An 18,266-nucleotide genomic window follows, 5' to 3' on the forward strand; every position below is an offset into this window, starting at 1 on the left:
ACCATAGCATGTGATTCTCTGGAGCTTGGGTGGCTTTTTGCCCTCCCTTCTCATCTTGGCTGGAGACTGGTGTGCCTCCTGAACATCAAAGCTTCTTGAGAGCCTAAAATCTATATCCTGCCTGGTGGGAGCACCTACAGACCCAGCGAGACTTCGAGATGGTTTGTGTTATGAACATAAGGAGACAGGAGTTGTGACCCTGGTCTGCTGAATACCCTGCTAGTCATGGCTGGGATCAAAGATCCTGTGCCATGGCAATTTGGTTTTTTGTGTCTGTGCATGGGGGAAACCTGAAACACAAGAATTACAGTTCTTTGAATTAAATATTTAACACTGCTGTTTGAGACTAATGAATGAGACAGTTTTTAGAGTTCTTTCTTCCTGTAAACAGATTTGACCAATGCAGATATCATTAGACTGTCCTGTTTCTGCCTTTATTATGTCCCAGGTAAGCCATTGCCAGAATGAAGTGGGGATTTCACTGTCCAGGTTCATTCACCTCGTATCTTTGGGAAAATAACAGTTTCCCACCCTTAGGTGGATCTTTTTGTGCAAAGACCTGTGAGGTTTTATTTTTTAATATTTATGTCCAATTTCTAAATATGGCTTTTATATTTTCCTGTATTTCTCTAAGGCAGGTAACACACCTCTTCACCTGGCTTGCCAGAATAGCCATTCCCAGAGTACTCGTGTTTTGTTACTTGGAGGATCTCGAGCAGACCTCAAAAATAATGTGAGTTTTGGAAATAACATGTTCATTTTTGTGTGACTTTGTTTTAGCTATATTGCTTTAACTTGCAGAAATACTCAGAAAGGCTTTAAGCTATGATTTTTATTATAAATTATATTGAAAAAACCCCACTATCCAACCATTGTATTCATCATGCACAGGAATGCTTTTGGTAGGACTGAGCGATGCGCTACTTGTGCATCTCTTGAGCAGGGATAGAAGGAGCCAAATGGGGTTTTCCTGTTGCACAGACAGTGGTGAAAGGCTTCAGATCTGCAGATCACATATACTGTGTGTTAGTCTGTCAAATGAGGTAGATTCAAGGTGGCTTCAGTTCCAGACAGCTTTCCTTCTATTTTATAATGATTCTGGCATGATAAATAAAGAGATAAGCAATCTACAAAGGGAAGCCAAATGTTTTTGCCCTGCTTGATAACAAAATCGGCAGAGAAATTGAAACCTGTGGGGTTTTGGTACCCAGGCTCAGCTGCACAAGTGCCACCCTTCATGAAAATGCTGCTCAGGCCACCACTCATGTTTTCTACACTATGTGCAACCCTAAGGTGAGATTCCAAATTGCACTGGTTTGTGGTTCAGAAGAATAGATTTAATGGGAAAATATAACTAACTTGGGGTTTGTAGTGCCAGTAAAATAACATTTATAATTCCAGTATTTCCCATCAGTGGTTAAAGAATTCATGTTCTCACCTTGCCTGACCTGAGCTCTTGCTAAACTTTCCCACCCATGATAGCAGATTTTGTACTGCAGAGAAGACAGCATTGCTGTTCTGTGGAGGTGTGTGGTGTTTACTGCTCTTTCTGGTTTAGTAGGATTATTTCATCCCTGAACACCATGACAAATACAGGCTTTCTCACTGTGATTACATGCTCAGAGCTTTGTTTCTGTTTGCAGGCAGGAGATACCTGTCTGCATGTGGCTGCTCGTTATAATCACTTGCCCATCATTAGGGTGCTGCTCAGTGCTTTCTGTTCTGTCCATGAAAAGAACCAGGTCAGTGCATGAACCTCATTGTGACTCTGTGCCCTTTGCATACGGCCAGTTGTTGGGAAGAGGAATTCCTACCGAAGTAATCCCGCTTCACTCTGTGTGTTCCACTGTACCACCAAATGCCTAAGCTTTTAAGAACAGCCTTAAAGTAATGGCATATCAGTGGTTTATTATTTTGCCATCGCATTTGCATTATTTCTTTAAAGCATTGCTTATTTATGAGGTGATTTAATGATCTTATAGCCATTACAGAGACATTGTGAAGCACAACTCACTGACATTTAGATGCTACTAAAATGCGAATTCCTCTGGAATACTTTTCTTCACTGTGTTTTGCAGTAGAGGGAATTAAGAGGACATAAAAGTGAAGACAAAGTATGCTCTAAATTCAAACTAATGATCAGTCCAGACTAGGATTAATCAGGCATAGTTGTTTTATAGAGAAGTAATTGATTGCTGTACCTATAGCATAGCCTAATTGGGTAGTAGAAGGGAATGAAATTAGTACAGTAAAACGTGTTAAATCTGCTAAATAAACATATTATGTGGTGCTTAACCACGTTTTCTCATGTTCCTGGGAAATTTTCCATGTGTAGCTGAGGATCATAAAGATGTTTTCTGAACTGTACATTTAATGTTCTTTCTTCACTATGAGATATTACAGCAAAGAAAATGGGTTTCAGCATGTTAAATTTACTACGTAATTTTATTTGGAAATGAGTTTTTCAAATTGCAAAATGAGCTACTGAATATTAAGATCAACTGGTGTGAACCTGGTCCAGAGAGATATCCCTTTCCTTCATTCCCCAGCACTACCCAAAGTTGTTCCATATTTGCCCACAGAATGATTTGATTTAGGAGTACACTTCATCTAAGTTAGCAACAAGCAATTGATAACCACTAGTCCTGAGGAGATCTGATTTTATGAAAGCAAAATGCAAGACCAGGGGGACAGGAGGGCATTATACGCATGTGTCCGCTCTCACTTGAACAGTTGTTGGCTCTGTTACGAGTGCTCAAATCTGATCATGGCTGTCTTCACCTCACTGCACCAGGACAAGGGCAGGGCAGTGTGTTAGTGCAGGACCTGGACTGCCTCCTGGCTCTGATCCATAATCAGTTTTTCCTGAGGAATCTTGTGAAGAGAATGCCAACCCTCTTGCTGAGTAATGTGATACATGACCACCTGCACACCAAATAATCAAACCTGGGGAAAAAAAAAGAAGAGAAGGTTGTGGTGGGAAAACTTGTTCTAGCCTCAGATGTCGTATCCATTTGCTGGAGGTAGAGCTGGGCTGTCTCCAAGATGCATCATGTGTCACTTGGTTTAGAAAAATCAGATCACCAGCGCCCCAGCTGCATTTCTCAAACCCAGGCTGAAGTAGCTCTTTGCCTGCTCCTGTCATCTTCCCACTCAGTTATTTTTTATTGACCAGACCTTATTTAAGCTTAGTTGTTGCATCAGTAAGTGTAGGTTTTTTTAATCTCTGAGCATCTTTTAGGAAGGTGTGAATTTTGTAGGGTGAGACCCGAGGACTTGTGTCACAACTTTGTTTTCTGCTTTCTGACTTGCAGGCAGGGGATACTGCACTCCATGTAGCTGCTGCTCTAAATCACAAGAAGGTGGTGAAGCTCTTGCTGGAGGCAGGAGCTGATGCATCCGTTGTCAACAATGTAAGCAGGACACAGAGTTTCTTTGGTATTTTATATTAATGTAGAGTCTCTTCAACATTCTTCATAGGCTTGGTAGAAAATATTTGGTTGAATTATTAAATTAAAGCAATTAGTCACTTTACTCTTGTGCACAGAGTATATACCAACTTGGTGGGAGAAATTCCACATTTTCAGTAGTTTGTGTTTTGAAGGAAATGCTGTTTTCTTTTTCCTCTCAGGCAGGCCAGACCCCTCTAGAGGTTGCCAGACAGCACAATAACCCCGAGGTTGCGCTCCTGCTCACTAAGGCATCACAGGTACGTTACACATCTCTCCCCAACACACACATACACATGGAGCTGAGGCCACTTAACCTTGGGAGGCTGCATCCCCTGCTCCTTGTCTTCTGCTGTGAAAGGTTCCTGTGTTTCTGCTGGCATTGTGGGCTGGCCTCAGGTCTATTGACACAGAGCCTCTCAGCCTCCAGGGTGGGCAAGGTGTGCAGATTAAGCCTCAGCATGAAGTGCTGTCAGAGGTTTCTCTGTCCTGACTGGCAGAGTGTGGAGTAGTCAGAGGCACTTGTTCCCTGCAGTGGCCCAGGAGTTAGAAAGTTGCCCTGTACCCAGAAGCTCCTGAGTTGTGTCACTCTGCTGCCTGTCTCAGGCATATCCCATCCCCAAAATGGTGGTTAGCACTGGAGGATGCTTTGCAATGGGGACAAAATGTTTATGTCCTGTTTATACTTTGCAGCTGTGTGTGAAATGCTGCAATGCTCTTCAGGCCAGAAGGTAGGTGGGAGGGCATGAGACCAGGCATAATCCTTGCCCTCACCTTCCTTGTCACCTCCGCATGAAAAAGGCTGGGCTTGGCTTGGGAACCAGCCCAAGGACAGCAGAGGAGGTGCTCACCCTTCTAGGGGACAGCAGAGTGTCCCAACAGACTGAGCTCAGTGGTGGTGTGTTTTAACAGCCATAAACACCCACATTGCTTGGCCCATCAGTTTCCATCTGGCAGTGCACTCTCCTTTATCCGTTGCCTTTCAGACAGGCAAGGAAAAAGTCTGCTCTATTACTTGTCTTCTGTGGTAGGAAAGAGCATGACATCACTGAGTAACAGTGTGGTCTGTCTTCAGGTCTCACGTTTTAACCGTGGGAGAAGCCTGAGGAAGAAGAGAGAGAGACTGAAGGAGGAAAGGCGAGCTCAGTCGGTGCCACGGGATGAAGTGGTACAGAGCAAGGTATGGCCTGGCATTACCAGCTGGATCTGCTGTGAAGAGGGACTGTCACTAAAACCCATGAGGAATCAGTCCATTTGGAGCCATCACTTGTGCATGGCCCCAGCAGCTGCCTGAGGCTGTCTGTCATGCTCTGCTGCTAAAGCATTTCCCACTCACGTGTGCAGAGCAGCTTAAAACTGGGCAATCGAGGAAGAGGCTCCTTTTCCCCATCTCTGCAACCGCTCTGAACTCTCTGTCTTTGCTTCAAGCAGGGCAGTGTCTCAGCTGCTGACGACACACAGAGCAGCGACCAGCCGCCAGAGAGGAAGAACAACCTGAAGGATAAACCCCGGTCAGCCTCACCAGATCCCAAAGGAAAAAAGAGCAAAAAGAAAAAGCCAAAAGAAAAGGTATCAGTAGATTTAAAACAGCAGGGAGAGAAGGGATAGCTGTTCAGAAGTGATGTGGGTGTCACTTTAGTGTGTTGGGGCAGCAGCCCCACCATGCTCCTGGGGCAGAGATAGTCTTCAGATAAAACTGATTTTTGCTGTAATTGTCTCAAAGGATTTGTCCCATTCCCACCAGGAATAGTTTACCAGCGCTCATATAGGCAAAACACTGTGTGTATGTTATGCAGGTTTCAGCACTCTCGGACCCCATCTCCCCAGCTGATCAGCAGACACTCCCTCAGCCCCAGAAAAACGTGCCTAAGCGCAGAAGTAAACACCACTGCTCCTCTCCACCCCCTCCCCACGAGGTCCGAGCCTACCAGCTCTACACACTCTACCGAGGAAAGGATGGGAAGGTGATGCAGGTGAGCCACTGCCCTCTCAGAGGGAGACATTGCGAGCAGCATGTGCAGCTGGGACACAGGTAATGGATAGAACATATGCTCCACTACCTGCACTCTCAGGGACATGAAATCATGACTTGGGATTGGTTTTCCTTGCTTGGGCTTCAGCTGCATTTTGGCCTGAATTCTGGCAAACTATAAGCTGGTTTTGTGCCTGTTAAAGAAGCCACACTTGAGTAGTTTTGATCTGCAAAGATAAGGCGTGAACAGTGATTGGAAATGATACAAGAACTTTCATGATATACTTTGAAACATTAAGAGTTCTGACAGGAGATGCAGAGAGATTTTCCAAGGAAAAGCAGTGTTTGAGCACTGAAAGCTTACTGCCTAAACCAAGAGGTTGAGTAAGCTCAATAGATTTTGTTCCAGTTCTTCCTGGGTTTTGCAACATGTCTTTGGGGATTCTATGTTTACTGGGGGCAGGATTTCTATAGAAACTGGTAAACAAATAAACCTGGAGCTACCAGCCCATGTGCATTTATTCTAGTTTGGAGAATGATATTTTAGTCACTTTATTACACAGTTAATTACCAGTAGACATTTACAGGAAAGCATAAAAACAGTCATTAAATTATCCTGTAGACACGGTAGACAGCTGTATTGTTGTTTTCTTAATACTGCCCTCCTGTACTCCTATGAGGTCTATCCTTTCATTTCCTTAGCTTCTCACATCCATCCATCATCTCTTGTTAGTCCCTTCCTGTAGTTCAGAATTTCAGGAGATTCTGAAGATCATTCAAGTCAGACTTCAAAGGTTTTACTGGCTGTTTACTGCTTTCCAATCTCTCAGTGTAATGTCTGAGAAATTTCCAGACAGGGACACTATGGAATTATCCTCTAGCAGACATCAGGAAGGATGGAGGGCCTTTCATATATTAAAAGGAGTATCTCCCTGCTGCGGGGATCTGACGGGCCATAGGAAGGACTTGTGGAGCAGAGAGGTCCAGAAAGCAGATAGAAGAGATTTGTATACAAATCTCATCTATTCACAAAGATTAGCTTAATAGAGCTAGAGTCCCATACAGTTTTTCCTGAAATACATGACACTCCTCTCTCCTTTTCTTTTTTGCTTGTCTGTCTTCTTTGATGCCCTGAGGCCATGAATAGCAAACATAATTTCTGAAGTACATGTACTTCTGAAGCTTTCTTTAGTACTTAGCAAACCACCCACCTTTCCCTGGCAAGGGAATAACCCCCAATTTATGAAACACTGCTGCGGGGCTAAAGAAGATGGGGAGGCTCCTCTGCAGACAGATTCAGAGCAGCTGCTTTGGGCTCCTGGTACAGCCCCTGAAGGAGCCAGTTTCTGCCTTTGGGCTGCAGAGGAAGCTGATGAGGTTTAGCTGTCCTTGCTTAAGGGAGCCTTTTGTGAGCATCTCCCTGAGAGAGTTAAATGTGGTCAGTGCAGTTGCCCTTGCAGAGGGGCCATGGGATGGTGTCAGGTGAGTCAAAGGCAGGCAGAGGAGTGCCCAGCAGGCAAGGGGCAGCTGAATGCCAGAAGGGTGAGGGCAGACAAAAGCAGCGAGGGCCTTGCCATTCAGTACCAAAAAAAGGACAGAGCACATTATTGGCATTAGGTTAAAAAGCAAATGCACATAATCCACAAAATCAGATTTTTTTTTTTACAATTGAGAATTACAGCATTAAGACACAGGGTATAGGCCTGTGATGTACTTCCTCAGCCAGCACACAGGGTCTGAGCACAGTGCTGCGTGTAGCCCCAGTGAAATCAACACTGCTGTGTGTTTGGGTGTGTCCACACACATCAGATCAATCCTTGTGTAGGCTGTGCTTTTTCAACTAACAGCCCATTTGCTGAGCTGCTGTAAGATACTGTCAGGAGGGTGAGATACAGTACATGGGATAGAAGAACCCAAGACTGACTGAAGGAGGCTGTGATAATGTTCCAGGTGTGCTAAGAGGGTGGTGCAGTGTAGCAAGTAAATGTATCATCACTCCTTCCAGGCACCCATAAATGGATGTCGTTGTGAGCCCCTGATAAATAAACTGGAGAATCAGCTGGAGGCAACAGTGGAAGAGATAAAAGCTGAGCTTGGGACAGTACAAGATAAGATGAATATTAAGCTGGGCCAGATGGAAAGCAAAACTCAACATCAAGTAAGAATATGACCTGAGGGTCTGCTTGTCCATATGATTTAGAAACATATCCTCAACTTAATTAATATTTTCATTGTAATGATTCATTTTTTGCTTCTTGTGTTGTAAAAGCAAACCTGAACTCTTAATACTTAAGTCCAGGGAACTGTAACATTCCACTGGGAAATGATGTTGTGAACTAGGGTCTTGAGAAAAAACACATTGAATGTGTTAAGTGGCTTCTGGTGCTTCTTTATACAAGGAAACTTAAGGGCTCGAGGCATTAAGAGGGAAAAAAGGCAGCCCTATGGCTGGTCAGTTCATAGTTGTCAAAATCCCACTTGCTGAATTATGTATGGATTGACATTCAAGATCATCTAAATTACTTTTTATTTTTAATTTAGTAGTTATTAATTGGTAATTTTGTGATTGAACCTCTTTGCAAGCTACATCTAATTGTAGTTGGGAGCATTCCTAGAAATGAAGACTGAAAGACTATACTTTGGTTTACAGGGTTCACAGATGGGAGTTTGGTTTCTAACATGATGATCTCAGCTGAACTGTTTTTCCCCACAGCTGCGTGTTTTGGACAAGCTTATGGCTGAGCGACTGTCGGCAGAGAGGACAGAGTGCCTTCACCGCCTGCAGCAGCACACGGAGCTGGAGAAGAGTGAGGGGGAGAAGCGGCAGGTAGGGCTTGAAACAACTACTCCCTCTTAGCTCATCCCCTGGCAGCTCAGCTCAGGAGTTTCATTCTGGCAGGCAGAAAATATCAGAGATGTGTCTCATCTGTTCAAACAGGTTAAAGAGCTCTAAAGACTGAATTATTCCTATCCACCATCTTAGTCACTCAACCAAATTTATGAAGTTTTTGCATTAGAAATGAGGAATGTGACATCCAGTCCCACTGCTGTAATTTAATTTGGTGTGTCTCTAGTGTGGGGTCTACAACAAAATACCATTTTTCTAACACGGTGATTTGCAAACATTTCTACCACTAAATTTTTCACAGATGTGCTTTCAGCTTTTGCTTCATTAGAGGACATATGCAGGAACACATCCAATCAGTAAAAAAGGCTAAGATCTGTGTTGTTCCTTTTCCTTCTCATTCATTTGGTTGTGGGCCCTGGGAATCTCTCCCTTCTTCTTCATCTGATCTTTTTTCCCCCATGTATTAAAAGGCTGAAGTTCTTTCCTCTGATGTTAGCAACACGGCATCATCTCCAAGCTGTGTATTACTGACAATGGGAAAGTCTTTTTTGGTATGCTTGTTCAACCAGCAGTACAAGAATAACTGTTCCCACAGAGATCCAGTTCTTGCCCTTCCAGCTTCTGCAAAAACTCGCCATTTAAAACCTGCTGAGAAATTTGTGTTTCTCCACTCACAAAGATGAATTTAAAATGCAGTTCGTTTTCTCATTATTGGTATTCTTCCAAGAATTGAGAACTACACTTTGTGTTAGGAAAACGTCATGAGTGTTTGTAAGACCATTCCAAATCCATGTAAAAAGACTGACAGCTGTGATAATCCTTGCATAAGATACTGATCAAGATACTTGGGTCTAACATCCAGCAAACACTCTTTTCCAAAGAAAAGTACTTACCAAACTAAGGCAGCTTTAATTTTTATTTCATAAGAGACGTAAGTATTTTACTGGCTTCTGAACATCTAGGCTTGTGCTCCATCTCTCTGTAATCTCCATTTAAGAAACAAGATGCTGGAGTGATACATCAGGTGAACTGAATTAAGCGATGTCAGCTGTTCTGGCTCAGTTGGGTCTCATTGAAACAACTGAAAAAACAGAATTGGGCTTTACTAAACACACTGACTAAATATCCTTGTGCCTAGGAGGGCCTGACCTAAATTCATGTCATATGAACAACAGGGTGAAAAGAGCTACTCCTGTTTTAAATTATTTAAATGCATCTGCAGCTGACACTTATTAAGCATCTGTGTAATCTGAAAGCTGTTAGTGATTTATCATATAGTGGGGGGCTCTCATTCATCACTGAATGAATGAAGGTGATTAATGGTGAGAGAAGCAGAGGCTGGTAATTGTATAAAGCTGTCCCCCAGAAGCATCTAATTTGAATTCCACTCTTAAAAAAATGACCATGTGGTGTTCCTTGCACTTAGAAAGTATCATTGACTGTATGATTAAACAAGTCATCAGAGTTGCATTGGAAGTAGCATATTCACATCTAAGAGTGGTAGCTTGGACTAAAAGAGGCTGCCTTTCATTAGCTAGTGCATAGTTCTCCACCTTTTCTGATCGGCAGTCCTTTAAATATTCCCAGTGGCAGCATGTACATCTGAATAGGGAGTCTAAGCTCATAGATACCCAGCATGCTTCTCTTTGTCCCTGCCACCTGTCCTCAGCAGCCCAGGAACCATGGGATCTCATCATAGGATCATGTAATTTACAGTCTCTTTCTGATAGATTTCCTTGGTTGATGAGCTGAAGACCTGGTGCTTGTTGAAGATTCAGAATCTGGAGCTCAAGCTTTCTGGAGATTCCAGGTCGTCAAGGCCAAAATCAACTTTGTCCACTTGTGAGTCTCTCACTGAGACCCTGGATACTGACAACAACCCCCACAGTGCCAAGGACTGTAAAGCCAACCAGCCTGTGCTGCAGTCAGAGGGCTCCCACCAGCATTCCTATATCACACTTCCAAATAGCCTCTTGGAAGATGGGGGAAGGAGCAGAGTCCAGATGCCAGAACAAAGCTTTGGGCAACACTTTTGCGTTAAACAAGATGGAGCATTGGGTACAACCACGTCAGGTACTTAGATGTCATATCCATTCAAGGGCGAGCGCATTCGCTGAGGGATACTTGCGTTAGTAACACCACATAATTCTGGTGGTGTGCTTTCCCCCATTCATATGCCTCATGTCTTGGGATTTGAATACACTTCCAGGCAGCCACTGGGAATATTTTAAGACGTGGCTGGGTGGAATTCCACTGACTCTTCCTAATGCTTCCACTGTGTCTTTGAAGCAAAAGTCCTTTGGTGCTTTGAATAACTCTTGGCCCTGGAAGCTTGTGAGGGGAAAAAAAAAAAAAAGAGATGTGCAGAACAGCCAGGTCTCCACAGCCAAGTAGAACGCTGTCAGAGCCCTGGCTTCTCTAAAATACAATGTGTATGTCCCCTAAACACTATGCAAAGTGAACAGACATGGATGCCCCATTAAACTAGAAAGGCTCATAAGAGATCTTGCAGTACTTGAGTGTGAGCTGTTCTGCATTGGAACAGTTCAAAAACATCAACGTGTGACCTTTCCAAAATTACTGGGACTTCCAGTTTTATAGAAGCAGGGAGTTCATAAATATCAGCAGACATAACCTACTTTGGAAGTCTAGACTGATACTTGTTACACGTCCCTCCAATGAAGTCACAGAATCACAGAATGGTTTGGGTTGGTAGGGACCCTAAAGATCATCTAGTTCCAACCCCCCTGCCATGGGTAGAGACAACTATACTTTCCACTATACCAAGTTGCTGAGAGCCACATCCAGCCTGGCCTTGAGGAAAAGGCTCAAAAGTGAAAACACTTCTGAGGATGGGGCATCCACAACTCTGGGCAACCTGTGCCAGTGCCTCATCACCCTCACAGTAAGGAATTTTTGCCTAATATTTATGTCCTTTGCCTGTTGTCCAACTGTAGCCCCACAGCTGCAATGCAGCACCTTCCTGCCTTGGCCAGCTTTTCTCTTTTAATGACTTCTATTACATCACCTGACTGTGAACATATGATAAATTAATACAAGCCTCTACAACGTACACACAAAACCACATAATTCATCAAACACCGAGGTCTTCTGAGTGCTAAAATAAATGCCCAGAGTTTTTCTTAATATATGGTGTATAATTTATTCTATAGGTACAGAGCAACAGGTAGTGGCTGGCGGACCAGTTTCTTCTTCTGCCCCTTCTCAAGATGTCAGGCCAAAGGACAGAGCTGTGAGTGCCAGCACGTTCCACAAGTTCCAGCAGGAGCTACCCTCCTCCGAGCTTTTGGGCTCCAAATTAAGACACGTTAAAGTTCAAGCTGCTTTGCAGCCGTTGACTGAACCTGCAAAGACTGAACCGCAGAGCAGCTACTTCATTGACAAAGGAACTCAGACAAAGAAGTCCAGCAAAAGCGGGCAGTCGAGGCACAAAGCTCTGCACCACACCGGGGCACAGCCTGGCCAGGAGCAGCAGCCCTCGGCCCCGCCTGCCCCTCCGCTCAGAGACACCTCCCAGGCTCTGGAGATTACCCAGTACTTCTTTGAGGCCGTGTCCACGCAGATGGAGAAGTGGTACGAGCGGAAGATAGAAGAAGCCCGGTGCCAAGCGAACCAGAGAGCGCAGCAAGACAAAGCTGCACTCAAGGAGCACATCAAATGCTTAGAAGAGGAGCTCTGCAAATTAAGGACTAAGGTGCAGAAAGAGAGCTAGCATCTGCCAGGCAGGTAATCAAGCAACAGGACTAATTCTGGAACCTGCCGTATGGGAATTTGGAATATTAATAGATATTTGTAGTGCCTGTTACATCCAAACAAAACACTCTTTTTCAGTAGAAATAACTTTGGAAACTCCACAACTGAGGAGAGTTCATATGCAAACTCTATTGATAACAAAGAGATGCTGCAGATTATTTCCAAGAGTCTGTTAATATTGCACTCTCAGTTTCCAGATGCTGCTTGAAACCAAACTGCATTAGTAACCAAAACTGCTTTTTGAAAAGGGAATTCCCTTACTTCCACACAGGACACAGGCTAGAGGGTTCCACTGTATGCTACATGGAAATGTGTGGTGATACCAGTACTGAAATAAATCCAGGATGTTTGAAAGCTTTTGACAGAATTACTTAGTGATGGAAGGGCTATTGATCCTATTCTAGATACTCCCAGGGCCTCTCTCTAGTCAGTGGAGAGAAGCTAAAGAACCCACTCCAATTACAAGCCCGGGTGGGTGACAGATGCAGGCTTCCAGCTGGGAGACGGCAGGCAACCATGGAGGGAGATGCTAAGGCGACTCATCCCATTAGGTACAGAGGCTTCAGCTACCACTTTGCTTTTCTCTTGGTTTTCCATTACTAAAACAAGTGCTAAATCAGACTTGTCTTATTTTTAAGGTGTCCTGGTTGCAGAGCTCCTTTTGGTTACACTATTGTTGGGGCTGTACTCCAGTAATGTGACTGAGAACTTTTGTTTAGGGCATGGATGGCAAGTATTTTACTGTAAGCGCGGTCTATTTGTTAGGTGTAATTTTTATATAAATATCTTTTCCTTCAAGCAGCACATGGCTGAATTCTCTACTATTGCAGAGACTTGAAAAAGTCCTTTATCTAAGGAAGTGAAAGCTTGGTTCCCTGTATTCAAATGTTTATTTTTCTGCAGTCAGGATTTTTTCCCAGGCACCTTGTCCAGACTGTCTACCTTTGTACCTCTGAATGATTCCTCTCTCTGTTTTTTTCCCTTGTATCTCTAAAATGGAGACCAGGGCCTGGCGAGTCTACAGGTTTTAGGACAAACAGTCCCACAAAACAGAACTCAACATTTTAAAGGTTTTATTGATGTTTTGTTATAAAATCAGAACTTCCACTGACCCATGCTTTCCATGCTGACAGACTCCAAATAATCCAGAGGCACTGTAACTCATTGCATCTTCACCCCTTTAGAGCTTCTTCCTTATACCTCTGAGAAGGCTCCATCAAATTCTGTTAGAAAAGAAGTTTACTTACCAGATCATGATAGAACAACTGCTCAGAATTAGTTCCAACACAGGACAACTGCTCAGAATCAGTTCCAACACAGGATCGTACTGTTATGCCAAGGAGAAGAAGACTTTTTTTTTCTGTACTAAGGAGTGCTAAAATCAATACAAAATACTTCACAGTGTTGAAGAACACCATTCACTTATTAGTAATTAAGCTTTGGTCTTCTTAGCAGATGTATAAAGCAAAAAAAGTCATATAACAATATTTTTCAAGTTCCTATCACTGCACTATCACGACAAGTGTATCTGCAGCTATGGAAATCCTGGTTTTATTGCTCTGACTTCTGTAGTCTACTATAGACACTTTGGTATGTTTACAGTTTTGTTTAAGCTACAGTAGGAATGCAGAAGCATGCTATTGAAGTTTTGTATCACCTGGATGAAGCTAATGTTTTGCCAAGCAATTAAAGTAAGTGTTGCTCAGAAATGCGTGGTGTAACGTTTTCTAGCCAGAGAAAACTGACACAGTCCCCTTGCTTGACTTGGAAGGGGGAGCAGAAGATTGGACTTTGAACTTCCAAGCTTTTTGTTTGTGGTTATAAAACATGGAAATGGAGTCTGCCATCTGTGCTGAGGGAGGCTGCAGGGACTGAGTGCTGTCTGTTGGCTGGTGCAGGCCCCCATTTCAGAAGTTACAGGCACAGGGCTGAGTTGTGCACTGATCACACACACGCTCCTGAGCTTGCCAAGCTCAAGGAGAGGCTGCAGCTTTAGCTGCTCTACTTCCCATACACACCACACTACCAAAGTCATAGGTCCAAGTACTTCTAAGTAAATCCAAGTAATTACCAAGTAATTTAAGGCAGTAACCTGGCTGCAGGTTACTGATTTTAGAGGTTCTCTGAAGCCAATGACTGCATGGTAAAAGGGAAGCATTTTCTGCTAATTCCTTTCTATACCCCTCCCTTCTTCACAGTTGTGAAGGACTTCTCAAAACACGTGCATGATCTACCTACCTTTATCTGCAGGTAAATTTGCTTACCCTTACAGGCTGTACTTGGACTCCTTAAGGCTTCTGGCTGCCAACATTATCTTGGCAAGCCCACAGAACAGTGGAGATGAAGGGCAGCAGCACTGAAGAGGTCAGCATCTGCCTGTCAGTCCTAGCTCTGGATTACATGCCCACAACCTGGAAATGTACGAACTGGGAGTCAAAGGAGTAATGCAGGCTCTGGGTTCCAAAAGGAAAGCACAGTCATGAGGCAGCAGGGTAAAGCCTCCTGATTAAGGAACAGAAATCCAAGCACTGGCTGAAAGGCTACTGTGGTAACAGCCAACATTGGTTATGGCTTGTTCAATCAAAATCCCTTTCTAAGAAGAACTTTCTCCGAACATGAAAAATAAAAAGTGTGTTCTACAAGAAAATGTTAACAACATGTAAAATTTTAATGACGCATTTTTACATACATATTTTTCACAGACTGATTGAAGCTCAGAGGATTCAGTCTATACAAATCTGAACCACAGTTTCTGCTTCCAGCTGGGGTCTTTGTCTTGTATCCTGGAATACTGTCCTGTCCTTTCCCTGGTGCCAGTGGTGATACCTATTTACTGGATTTGCTGCCAGTCTGTCCAGCTCAGCAACTCTGCAGCAAACCACCTTGGGAAGCAGGGGTGTTCCCTAAGGAAACTACAATAGCAGAGTGGGAGAGGGAAGAGTTCCTGCATGTCTTGGAATCACCACCTAAAATAGTCACGCATCTATCTACTGCTGCCTGTCTGGTTACGTGAAGAAAATCCCCAGCTCATCCAGGCATTTTTAAATTATATGGGGGGGAAAAAAAAAAGATACACTGCAGCTCAAGGAAAGCGAGAACAGTTGCAAGCTAACAATTAGAAATGGAGAAGTATAACATTTGAATAAACAAACCACAACATTTGCAGTTAGTATTTTCTACCTCTAATTCTTCCTTATATATTGACTTTTAAATACTAGTTTGAAGGTACTTGGTCATAAATGTTTTGGATTAAAATCTCCCATTTTCATATATAAAGACCTCCCCTTTTAAGTTTTATTCAGCTACTACTGAAAATCAACATCTACACACAAAAAATTAAGATGATGTTTGTTCCGGGCCAATTTATTTATCCTCAGGTCTTTCTTTTAATCACAAGTTTGGATGAAAATCCTTGGCATGGTACATGAAGAGCTGTTATTGTGAATGTTACCACAGTAAAAAGCAGACAAAATAATCTGGCATATATTTATTTTCCATTCCACCAGCATTAACACAGCTGTTGTAATTTTTGGTGCTTTCTGCTTTTCCTGCAGCACATACTATCATCCATGCAGATCTTTAAAGTCCTTTGTGTCCAAGTGATTTCCACTTTTGAGGGTAGCCAAACTGAGAAGTGGATGAGGAAGAGGAAAAAACAAAAGCCCCACTGTAGTAGATTCCTCCTTCAAACATTACCAGGTTGCCAGCAAAGCTACCATTATAACCACATTCTGGAAAAAACACTGTGCTTATTTGCAGCAGATGAAAAGCGAACTGTCAATAAAATTAAGATCAAGATTTTGCCAGTTTAAGTGTTCTTTGAAGTTCCTGAAGTTGCATGTTGCCCTGAGTAATCATCATCCTGATTGCATCCTGTAAAATAGAATGGAATCTAGTGAACTGAACACCCCCCCCCCCCCCCATACACAGCACAGGTTTCACCCAAGCACACAGACTTCTAATGCATTAAAATACATACAATTCTTACTGGCACTGCTGTCATCTACTTCTTTGTGTGATGTAACATTACAGTCTCTGACATGGTTAAAAACCAGGTAAATAAACTGATTAATTTCCTCTAGTTCCTTAATGATATTCTTGCCTGTGGCTTTGCTTTAAAACGCAGTTTTTAACAGGATTCAAACTCCTAATAATGTTTCCTTTATGCCTCTGTATGTACTGCCTTTGCAAGCTCAGTAATGAGAACTGCACACAGATATGACGGAGATGGGTTTTACAGAGCAGGTGGGTGTTTCTCTCAACATTATCTAAGGACTCCAAGGCTTTGCATAACTCAGCCACCATTACTTGGGCCCTGGCTAGAAAAAGGAAGAACTAGGAAGCAGAGGACTGGAGTCTTCTCACCAGTCTGGAAGCGACGCCTACAAAACAAACCCCCGAGACACAGGACAGGACATGGCAGGGACCATTCCCGAGGGCAGGCGATCAGAGTTGCGGGTTCCCGATCCTCACCTCTTCTGTAGCATCCTTATTTCTCCTGAATTCCTCCCTGGCCCAGTCCTTTAAGTAGCGGCGATCCTGCTCAGCAGGAACCTCCCGGATCGCCCGCAGGATCTTGCGATACAACTGAAGGACCTGCTGCCGCCTCAGGAACTGGCGAGGAGAGAGGGAAGTCTGCCCGCTGCCCCAGGACAGTGCTGCGAGCTGCACCCTCGGCGGCTCTGCTTCGAGGGATGTTTAAACAACCACCGAGTTCCCCGTCGTACCTACAGGACGCAGTTTTCCCGAGCCCCCCAGCCCACCCGTACCTGCTTGAGGGTAAGCGCGCCCCGGGGGACGCGCCCGGCGGCCATGACGCGGCTCCGCCTCTGCCCCGCCACGGGGCCGCCGAGCCCGCCCCGCGCGGGCGGGGCCAAGGCCGCCATTTCCTGCGTCGTCCCAGGGGTGCCGGCAGGGGCACCGTCCGTCGCTTTATTTAAGCTTTGATCAATTCAAGGCACAGACGTCGTAATTACAAAGAGCGGTACCTCTCTTTATTACTACAGACGATACAAGATGCATAGCTTTTGCAATGAAAAATCCCGTCCGTGCTCTAAGACACCGGATTTATGAAACATCCCCAACGCCTGCCTCGGACAGGGGTAAACTCCACAGTGTAAACTGGTAAGGCAGGGATCAGAATATGACGTGATTCGGAAAAGTCCCTGCTGGTATCGTCAGGCAAAAATCAGAAATAATTAAAAAAAAAAGTGTTAAAACCGCAGAATAGTTTCAAGTATTCAAGTACTTATTTTTTGGTTGTTCAAAACCATCTGCCGCCCCTGCTCCCCACTCCTTCCCAGAGGCACCTCCACATGGTGCTAAAGAAGGCTTTATTTGCAAGACACCTCAATTGTAAAGCAAAAATGCTTTTCCAGGAGCAAGACTGGTTTTACTTACAGCAGCACGGAGAGAGCAGCAGGAATAATTTTACCTCTGTTAATATTACAAATGCTTTTTTTTTTTTTTTTAGGTAGTAAGTTATTACAAGAGGAGTTGAGACAGGTTTTACATTACTTGTGGGAATACCAGGAGGCAATCTCACCATTGCATAATTGTCCTCTGACACTCCTGGGAGGATGCACACAAACCATTCTGTTCTTACACAGTCTCTGCCCCAGGGCAGCTCCCACAGGATAATCCCAGTTAGGAGAACCTTGTGACCCCTCCCATGAAATGCAGTTTCTTGTATTTCAGCGGTTCAGCAGCAGCAATCGGGTCCTGACCTTGTCTCCAAAGTCTAAAGAGTGTCAGAGGCAGTCACCAGTTCAAACCACTGTCTGAGGGCATCACTCAGAGTTTCTGGGAGCGCGTTCACATCTCTGAGGATCATGTAGAACGGGAATGGGAATTCTTCCATGTAAGACCTGATTTCAGGCAGTTCTCCAGGTCCTTTGAATATGGGTACTTTAATGTCCAAAATAGAATCCTGTAAAAAAAGTACTGATGTTACTACTAAATGAGACACATATTCTATGATCACTGATAGAATTTACCCTGTTTTCTAAATACTTATAATTGTCCCCCGTTAGATTAAAAGTTAGTAAAATACTCTTAAGATTAAAAGCTGTAAGTGTTCAGTGGTAAATCAGATCAGAAGCTGAACATAAATCAGTTAAATGCTTTTGCCCTTTTAGATAAAAGTGTACTAATCCATGAATTACAGGCTAGAAGAGACTAAGCTTAAGTTTCTGCAAATTCTGTAAATAAATTCTGTCTTCTC

At 43.7% G+C, this 18,266-nt stretch overlaps 3 protein-coding genes across 12 annotated transcripts in view; 1 reads left to right on the plus strand and 2 right to left on the minus strand.

The window, feature by feature from the left end:
- The window catches only part of ANKRD6 (ankyrin repeat domain 6), a 90,082-nt gene extending 76,330 nt beyond the window's left edge, over positions 1 to 13,752 (plus strand). For 6 of the 9 annotated variants that reach the window (XM_048297254.1, XM_048297256.1, XM_048297253.1 and 3 more), the window contains 11 exons: positions 635 to 733; positions 1,644 to 1,742; positions 3,315 to 3,413; positions 3,632 to 3,709; positions 4,525 to 4,629; positions 4,878 to 5,018; positions 5,246 to 5,422; positions 7,427 to 7,579; positions 8,135 to 8,248; positions 10,000 to 10,342; positions 11,443 to 13,752. In XM_048297254.1, the coding sequence (XP_048153211.1) occupies positions 635 to 733; positions 1,644 to 1,742; positions 3,315 to 3,413; positions 3,632 to 3,709; positions 4,525 to 4,629; positions 4,878 to 5,018; positions 5,246 to 5,422; positions 7,427 to 7,579; positions 8,135 to 8,248; positions 10,000 to 10,342; positions 11,443 to 12,002 (1,968 nt within the window). In that variant the 3' untranslated portion in view covers positions 12,003 to 13,752. The remainder of the gene's footprint in view (positions 1 to 634; positions 734 to 1,643; positions 1,743 to 3,314; positions 3,414 to 3,631; positions 3,710 to 4,524; positions 4,630 to 4,877; positions 5,019 to 5,245; positions 5,423 to 7,426; positions 7,580 to 8,134; positions 8,249 to 9,999; positions 10,343 to 11,442) is intronic. The other 3 variants (XM_048297258.1, XM_048297252.1, XM_048297259.1) reach the window with 2 other exon arrangements.
- A 1,627-nt stretch (positions 13,753 to 15,379) lies between these two features.
- Positions 15,380 to 16,914, minus strand: LYRM2 (LYR motif containing 2). Its single transcript, XM_048297260.1, has 3 exons — positions 16,813 to 16,914; positions 16,517 to 16,657; positions 15,380 to 15,916 (listed from the first exon to the last, which is right to left on the minus strand). The coding sequence occupies exons 1-3, from the start codon at positions 16,855 to 16,857 to the stop codon at positions 15,836 to 15,838; spliced, it is 267 nt and encodes an 88-aa protein (XP_048153217.1). The 5' UTR covers positions 16,858 to 16,914; the 3' UTR covers positions 15,380 to 15,835.
- A 101-nt stretch (positions 16,915 to 17,015) lies between these two features.
- The window catches only part of MDN1 (midasin AAA ATPase 1), a 93,709-nt gene continuing 92,458 nt past the window's right edge, over positions 17,016 to 18,266 (minus strand). For both annotated transcript variants that reach the window (XM_048297244.1, XM_048297243.1), the window contains exon 102: positions 17,016 to 17,972. In XM_048297244.1, the coding sequence (XP_048153201.1) occupies positions 17,784 to 17,972 (189 nt within the window). In that variant the 3' untranslated portion in view covers positions 17,016 to 17,783. The remainder of the gene's footprint in view (positions 17,973 to 18,266) is intronic.

This window comes from Corvus hawaiiensis, chromosome 3, assembly GCF_020740725.1.
Source record: "Corvus hawaiiensis isolate bCorHaw1 chromosome 3, bCorHaw1.pri.cur, whole genome shotgun sequence".
Classification (NCBI taxonomy): Eukaryota; Metazoa; Chordata; class Aves; order Passeriformes; family Corvidae; genus Corvus; species Corvus hawaiiensis.

Excerpts from the sequence above, each read along its gene's own strand:
- LYRM2 (XM_048297260.1), bottom strand. The coding sequence starts at position 16,857 with ATGGCCGCCGGGCGCGTCCCCCGGGGCGCGCTTACCCTCAAGCAG. Across the intron at positions 16,658-16,812 it reads GCGCGCTTACCCTCAAGCAG|TTCCTGAGGCGGCAGCAGGT; the intron begins GTACGGGTGGGC and ends TCTCCTCGCCAG. Across the intron at positions 15,917-16,516 it reads ATAAGGATGCTACAGAAGAG|GATGCAATCAGGATGATGAT; the intron begins GTGAGGATCGGG and ends TCTATTTTACAG.